The sequence below is a fragment of the Bombus terrestris genome, chromosome 4, assembly GCF_910591885.1.
Source record: "Bombus terrestris chromosome 4, iyBomTerr1.2, whole genome shotgun sequence".
In the NCBI taxonomy this organism is placed as follows: Eukaryota; Metazoa; Arthropoda; class Insecta; order Hymenoptera; family Apidae; genus Bombus; species Bombus terrestris.
In genome coordinates this window covers 15259223-15267266 of record NC_063272.1, presented here as the reverse complement: position 1 = coordinate 15267266, position 8044 = coordinate 15259223, and the positions used below count along the sequence as shown (strand labels likewise).

Below are 8044 nucleotides of genomic sequence, written 5' to 3'. Positions count from 1 at the left end.
TATTTATGTGGAAAATTGTTAATTGCTACTATCGTTAAGTATTCTGTGAGTAATTAAATAAAAGTTAGCCAATATTCTGAAAGATTTTGTTAAACGTGAGAAATAACGTTCAAGATAAGAGAACGCATTACAGACAAGGAGATACGGTCCTGAATTCAACCGTAAACCGCCTGTCTGGTTGAGCACGCACCCGCGTCCCTCAAAGGAGAAGAAGTAACAAAGACAGATGGTGCTCGTATGTTGGCTCGCAGAAACCTGTTCCTTCAGAACTTTTCCGTTTTCTTAATTTTTGTTCGTTCAAATTCCGTCTGCGTCGAAAAATAGTTTTATTTCTGATCATAATCGATAACTGCCAATCCATAGAGTATTCTTAAACAACAATCATTTCGCTTACCATACTATTACTCATATTTCTTTTTTCGCTTTGTTTCCTCTCTCTCTATCACCTCCTCTTTTTCTATCTCTCATTACTTAGCTGTCTGCACTCTCCACAGACAATGCATTTTTTGCTCGACTCCAGACCCATTGTCGTGGGAGGTTGGAATTTTAACGTAGAAAAATTTGTACAAATAAATATATGTACATTTACTCAAAATCTAAAGCAAACTTGATACTTTTGGCATTAACACGCCTTGAACAGCCAATATTATGTGCAATATATATTGTAAAAGAGAATATTGCAATTCACATTAATTACATTCCTGATCAATAAGAAATTTAACGAGTTATTATAAATCAAATTAATATTATTGTTAACAATTTTTCTCCAATATTTTTTACATTTATTTTTTAAAAAACATGAAGTTTGAAAAACCATTCAACGAGAAATATTTAATATTACTTTAGAAAATTATTTCCCACGTTAACGAATCGAAAACCTTGAACTGCGTGCAGACATCGCAGAAATTTTCTCAGGAACCAGAACAGTCGTATTAAAGCATGAGGCGGACCCCCAGCAAGTTGTCTCTTCAAAATACTTGTTTAGCTATGAGAAATTCTCCTTTTTTCGCATCCCAAATAAATAGGGATGAACCTGCATTGGAATAATGGCATAGCAAGCAGAGTACTTACTCCATACTCTGGAGAGTCAAACCCTTAGAGGGGTCGTTGGACCAAGATGCTATACAAATTATCATAATAAAAAAATATTTAAATGTAATCTTATACTAAGCTTTAGTTTATCTTTTCTGTTCCTTTTCTTTCCTTTCCTTGTTTTCTTTTCTCTCAAATTGTTTCAAAATATTTTTTATCACGTTATAAATAGCTTACGTTTTGTACTTTTTTGTATGAATTAGTAAAAAAAGTTATTTAAAATTAAAACTATTAACAAATCTACTAAAGGTGGTATGCTCCAATAAACATTAATTATTATACGCTGATTTTTTATATTTATTGTTAGAGTAATTTCAAATAATGGCGGTTGGATCATCTGAAAGATGATTTAAACAACGAAAGTTAACTCTAATTTGGTATAGAAGCGATGACGTCAGAACTCAGGCATTATGTAGTAGCATAGCTTTCCTATGAAGCATGCTCTCTACTGAGTTGGGTATATTTATGCTTGTCTCAATCCTCAATGTAGTTTCGTGTAGGATGTGAATGAACGTTGTTTATACGTGAAAGAACCTATGTGGTTTTTACTATTCTAATTACATTCTACTAATTTCCATTTTACAATGAACCAATATAGTACGATATCGTTATAGAAACCCCAACATACATATCTATTAGAAGATGGAAATTATCAGTTTGAAAATATATACGACAGTGATCGTAAGCTTTTACTGTTTGGGCGTTGTCGGACAATATGAATGGCAAGCTAGAGATGCATTTAACGAAATTCGTTTAAAAATGGACAAGATCAACGAAGAAAATTGCCCTATTCAACATCTTGGAGACCTTTATCTACCGGAAGACACAGTCTCTCATTTACCTGACATCAAAGATATCAATATTAATCCTGTGTTTCCAAATAGAACTGCTTTATTACATCTTCATAACATGGCTCTTAGTAGATCGTTTTTTTGGAGTTATATTTTACAATCCAGATTCATACGGCCTGCTATCAATGATACATATGATCCAGGCATGATGTATTATTTCTTATCAACAGTTGCCGATGTTTCTGCAAATCCACATATAAATGCTTCTGCTATATATTTTTCACCAAATATGTCTTATTCACCATCGTATCGAGGCTTTTTTAACAAAACTATGCCTAGATTTGCTCCACGAACGTTTAGAGCTGATGATTTTAATGATCCTATACATTTAGAAAGAATGTCCACAAGAAATACATTTAATGTACAAGATCTTGGTGCATTTGCCAGTGGTAGCCTTAGCGAAGATTATACAACAGATTATTACCGTATAAATGAATGGTAAACAGAAACTTGATTAATATTTGTATATACTCTGTAATTAATTATACATTATTCTATATTGTTAACTTTATTCATCTAGGTACAAGAAGTGGTTACCAGATAATGTTGATAAAAGGCATGATACTAAAACTACTTATCAAGTTGAAATTAGATATGCTAACAACACTAATGAAACATTTACATTTCATGGACCGCGTGGTACTATTATAAAAATTAATGGGTTAAAACAAACAAAACTTTATGCTATGTTAATTTTTTTCTTTTTTCATTTTATATAGGTGCGGATGAATATCCTGGGCCAGTAAGATGGACCAGACCATATTATGATTGTGGAAGATCAAATCGATGGCTCGTAGCAGCAGTTGTACCTATCGCAGATATTTATCCAAGACATACAGGATTCAGACATATCGAATATCCAACGTATATATTTGTATATTGTCTGAATTGGACCAATTTGTTTCAGCTCTATTTTAAATTACTTACGTTTATTTCAGCTATACTGCCATATCAGTAATCGAAATGGATTTCGAACGAATAGATATAAATCAGTGTCCAAAGGGAAAAGGAAATAGTGGTCCAAATAAATTTGCAGATACTGCTAGATGTAAAACAGAAACTACCGAGGTACTAAGCATAAAGAGACTACTGTATATTTAATATTGATCAAAAAACTTGTTCCTTCTCTAGTCTAACTTGTATATCTTTATGTAGTGTGAACCATTACATGGCTGGGGTTTTCGAAGAGGAGGATATCAATGTAGATGTAAACCAGGTTTCAGATTGCCAAATGTAGTACGACGTCCATATTTAGGTGAAATTATAGAAAGAGCGACTCAAGAACAATATTATAATGGTTTCGATTGCTCCCGAATAGGATGTAAGCTTCGGTAGTTTTACCGTCTTTTCTTTACTTTCTTTCCTCATTATATTCTATATTGTACATAATATCATACTTTTTTAACTCATAGGGATTCATAAGATGCCTGTACAATGGGAGAAAGCAAAACCAGATGTTAGAGAAAAATATCTTGAGCAGTTTTATCATTACAGAAATTATTCCATTGGACCAGAAGCATTAAGATCCGAACAAATTAATATCGACCAAACTCTTAAATTTATTTTAAGTATCAATTCAAAAACTTGCAAGAGGTCTGCTAAGAAATCTTTGTATTCTTACGCTTTTGTTTCTTTTTTTTTTTTTTTTTTGAAGTAATCTTGTAAGTAAAACGATGAAAATTATCTTGTGTATATCATTTCAAATTACAGTTACACAGAAGAAGATCTAACGTTACTTGGAGATATAGCCTTTGGAGCCAAAGAATTTTTTGAAAATGAAGCAAAAATGGCAACTAGATTATCAAACTTTATTAGTGCATTCTTACAAACTTCTGATCCTCATGAAGTTTATTCGGGCAAAAGAGTAGCAGATAGGCCACTTACTGAAGATCAAATGATTGGGGAGACATTAGCTTTAGTTCTTGGAGACACTAAAATATATTCTGCTGAAATGTTATGGGATCGTAATAAATTCACAAATAGAACCTTCTTTGCTCCATATGCTTATAAAACTGAATTAAATACTCGAAAATTTAAAGTTGAAGATTTAGCCAGACTCGATGATCCAGGTAAAATTGGAATTGTGTTGAACAATATCATTGCTATTAAAATATGATTATTCTAAAGATATCTTTTTATGTTATAGGTAATGTTTATACAAAAAAGAATTATTTTAAATTGCTAAAACAACGATGGGCAACAAATTTCGATGAATTGGAAAAGTATTACATGAAGATAAAGATTAGATACAATGAAACTGGCGAATACCTTAAAAAGTATGAGCATTATCCTAATTCTTACAGGTAATTATTATTAAAAAAAAAAAGAAATTATATCATTTAATAAACATATAAGAATACTCTACTCATAGTATTAAAAATGAAAAAAAAATCGATCTCGTAAATAAAATTGATTTTAATGTCTGGGAATACATATTCGTTTGTATAGGGCAGCAAACCTGAATCACGGACATTGGACAACTCCGTACTTCGATTGCAACGGCAAAGTGAAGAAATGGGTAATTACCTATGCATCCCCCTTTTTTGGCCTGGACAGCTTGAAAAAGAAACTGGAATTCAAGTAAGTATATTTCTATCCTCATGGACAACCAAGTAAGGTATAGTATATGCATGAGAAATCGAATGTGAGATAGTCCAGAAGGATAGAAAACCTGTTTGGATTCAAAGAGAGAAGAGCAAAAAAGAAAGATCATACATTTTATATTAAAATCTTTACAGAGGTATTGTGGCTGTTACCATGGATCTACTTCAACTTGATATCAATCAATGTGACGATGTGTTTCACGCTCCAAATGCGTTTAAGGGTACTCACAAGTGTGATAAGAAAACTTCATACGTAAGAGATGCTATTTACTCTTAAATTAAATATTTATTTAATATTTCCACAATATCGTATGTGTATGTGTGCACGCATATGTATATATATTTATTGTCGTGTTAATAAATGTGAATATAGTGCGTGCCAATTCTTGGAAGAGGCTTTGAAACAGGCGGATACAAATGTGAATGCAAGCAAGGTTTTGAATATCCATTCGAAGACTTAATCACATACTATGATGGCCAATTGGTAGAAGCTGAATTTAATAATTTAGTTAACGATGAAAAAACTAGGTAATTGACATTATATGAATCGATATAATTATAATTTTAATATATGATTATTTGTAACATAACTGGTGACTTAACATAAACATTTATTTCGCAGATACGATATGTTCAAATGTCGATTAGCTGCTGCCACGTCGATTCAAGTCAATTGGATATTATTATTGGCATCGATAATATTGTATTATTTTATAGGAGGTAGTAATAATCTCGTAGTAATCTCGTAATAATGCGACGTACTATTATATTAATCATTAAGATATGATTTTAAGAATATAATCCGTCCACTAATGTAGAATGACATCCGTCCATTCGGATAGTACAATCGGGCAAGGGGTGACGAATTTTCAAATCCAATTTTCTTGAAAACGAAATTTCAAACGGAAAAAAATTTCTTTTTTAATATATTTTTCCTTATACAATCTATATACCTCCTGCCTGTTTATATTGCCCGACCTAAAACACTCTGTATAATATCGATTATTGTACTGTTGTACTACCTTTTTGAGAGCACTTTTGCTTGTTTTATTGTTATAGTTATTATTATTAATTCGCAGAATATTTGTAATGAAATGATACTCTGTGAAGTTTTCAACAAATGATTCTATTAGAAAGAAAGTTAACAAAAATACTTTTGGAAATTGTTACTTTTATAAATTGTTCATTTTCAAATTATACTCTTGGTATTACTGTATACTACAGTTTATGCTATATTGAAATTAATCATTTAAACTATATTTTATTGTATGTACATGTTAGTACTTTGGACAAAACATAACTTATGATATACATATATTATTGTTATAATATAATGTCATTTTTAATCATTTTGTATTTTTTATACTATAACAATGTATTGTAAATATAATTAAATCAGCTTATTTTATATATTTTGTACCCAATTACTTTACCTTACTTCTCGTAAGTATTTCAACACTTAATTTTATTTTAACTACTTCAGCAATGTAACAAGCTAAGTTTAATTTTGTGAATTTTAACATCATTCATTAAGCTTTAATATAACAAAGTTAATCAAATTACTTCCCTTGATGCTAATCTGACTGACAGTTATACATTTAAAGTAGTAACAAAAAGTCAAAATAAATTTGAGATGTTAAGGAAACAAATAATATTAAAATAACAAATTAATAATGTAATTAATATTGTAACACTATTTAATATTTTATTTACATGTATCTATCAATATTTAATTTACATTTGCAACTGTCTATTTTATTATAAAAACTTATTTTTACTGTTTGATATTTCACTTATATTTGAAGATTATATATTATTATATTTACATGTGCTTGAAATTTTAGTGGAAACAAACAGTTACCAACAATGTCAATTTAGAACAAATGCTAATGATATTCACTAAAAAAAATAAATTAAACAATTGCAAACATTTGTCTTATTGCTTGTTATTCATCTTTATTTACATAATGATATTTAATAAATCTAACACTTTGAGTAAGTTGTGCACCTTCGTTCACAAAATGACAGGCAAAAAGAAGTAGGTTGCGTGGTTCAACCTTTAATGCAAAGCGCATAAACATTGCTGAATACAAGCATAAGGCTGAAAAAGATTAATATAATATCTTATAAACTTAATATGTCTTTATAGTTTTGAAATGTTCAATAATACATGTATAGATATAATTCATAGATTTAATATATCACTGTTTTGATATATTTTATTCTGATATTTTTAAATGATATGTAAATACTCTGAATTTATCTGTGTATTATAAAAAGCACATACATATATACATATATTATTATATTTATATACATCCATAAATACAGTAGAAATTCAATTTTTCTATAGAAATCCTACTTTATAGTAAAACTATGTTATAGCAAGTGCATAAAGAAAAATTATGAGTATTATATCTTGATATATAGAAATCTTACTCTGTTTGTATAAATACAACATAATTTTATCCATTTTCACACTTGCACTTGATAAATTTTAATAGATAACCAACATGTATGAGAAACAAATAAAATAGACGAACTAACCAAATGTCATCTTTCCACTGATAAATTTCGGATCCCTTTGTATATCAGCGATCGCTGCGATAGGAATACCCCAATTAGCTATAGGTCCCCAAAAATGTGTACTAAAACAAAGGAATACATTGAAATTACTTAATCAACTTAACATTATTCTAAATGAAATATGAAGTAGCAGAATTTACACGTGCATACACTCAATATGTATGTACATTCAAATTCCATATTATTTACCTCATTAAATAATCTCGAGTTTCTTTACTCGATAGCAATTTCTTTACACGATTCATCTTGTCACGTTCTTCTCTTTCTTTCTCCTGTCTTTTCTAGTAAATTGATTCTCTTTCAAACAAAACCAACCGAAGACGTTACATAGATTCGAGTAAAACAACTTCGAAAGAATAATGGATATCAGTATCAGTCTAGTTATATAAACGATTAGCATAATGGATTTGGACATTAACCGAAAACTATTTCATAAGAGCTTTGAGACGATAAAATTTGGCTGTATATGTACGTAATCTCAATGTTAAAGAAAATATCTTTCTTTGTTCATAAACATTTTTTTATTTTTACTTTAACCACTAAATAGTCAATAATATGATGCATAAAATATAACATAAACAATTTTATAACTAATGCATTGACTGCTTTAGTTGTTGAAGACATACATATGTGATATCCTTCATTTAAATACTTCTTGCTCAATTAACATTTCGTAATTGGACTTCGTAATTCCATGATACTGAAAATATCTTAATTTTACACGCGAATTGACAGGAATCGATCCACAATTAGGATGTGAGAAATAATTTCAAACAATTAAGCATTAAACGTATTTTTAATTTAAAATAATAATTATTCAAAAAATATATACAAAGTTTATAATATATTATACTACCTTACAAAACTAATTTGTTTCTCCTCTTTTCATGATATAATTACAAAGCAAAAAAG

The 8044-nt window shown here is 29.5% G+C and overlaps 2 protein-coding genes across 2 annotated transcripts; one reads left to right on the top strand and one right to left on the bottom strand.

Annotated features, from left to right (window-relative positions):
- Positions 1 to 1541: 1541 nt before the first annotated feature.
- LOC100651195 lies at positions 1542 to 5956 on the top strand. The gene is made up of 12 exons (XM_012307881.3): positions 1542 to 2381; positions 2464 to 2582; positions 2663 to 2807; positions 2882 to 3011; positions 3099 to 3264; positions 3356 to 3536; positions 3654 to 4012; positions 4090 to 4246; positions 4392 to 4523; positions 4682 to 4799; positions 4920 to 5074; positions 5169 to 5956. Exons 1-12 carry the CDS (start codon positions 1735 to 1737, stop codon positions 5293 to 5295), a joined length of 2436 nt encoding a protein of 811 aa, XP_012163271.1. The 5' UTR covers positions 1542 to 1734; the 3' UTR covers positions 5296 to 5956.
- A 269-nt stretch (positions 5957 to 6225) lies between these two features.
- On the bottom strand, positions 6226 to 7646 carry LOC100651320 (mitochondrial pyruvate carrier 1). The gene is made up of 3 exons (XM_003394866.4): positions 7322 to 7646; positions 7094 to 7194; positions 6226 to 6647 (listed from the first exon to the last, which is right to left on the bottom strand). Exons 1-3 carry the CDS (start codon positions 7375 to 7377, stop codon positions 6493 to 6495), a joined length of 312 nt encoding a protein of 103 aa, XP_003394914.3. The 5' UTR covers positions 7378 to 7646; the 3' UTR covers positions 6226 to 6492.
- Between the last annotated feature and the right edge of the window lie 398 nt (positions 7647 to 8044).

Excerpts from the sequence above, each read along its gene's own strand:
- LOC100651195 (XM_012307881.3), top strand. The coding sequence starts at position 1,735 with ATGGAAATTATCAGTTTGAAAATATATACGACAGTGATCGTAAGCTTT. Across the intron at positions 2,808-2,881 it reads AGACATATCGAATATCCAAC|CTATACTGCCATATCAGTAA; the intron begins GTATATATTTGT and ends CGTTTATTTCAG. Across the intron at positions 4,013-4,089 it reads AGCCAGACTCGATGATCCAG|GTAATGTTTATACAAAAAAG; the intron begins GTAAAATTGGAA and ends TTTATGTTATAG.
- LOC100651320 (XM_003394866.4), bottom strand. The coding sequence starts at position 7,377 with ATGAATCGTGTAAAGAAATTGCTATCGAGTAAAGAAACTCGAGATTAT. Across the intron at positions 7,195-7,321 it reads ACTCGAGATTATTTAATGAG|TACACATTTTTGGGGACCTA; the intron begins GTAAATAATATG and ends CCTTTGTTTTAG. Across the intron at positions 6,648-7,093 it reads CAGTGGAAAGATGACATTTG|CCTTATGCTTGTATTCAGCA; the intron begins GTTAGTTCGTCT and ends AATCTTTTTCAG.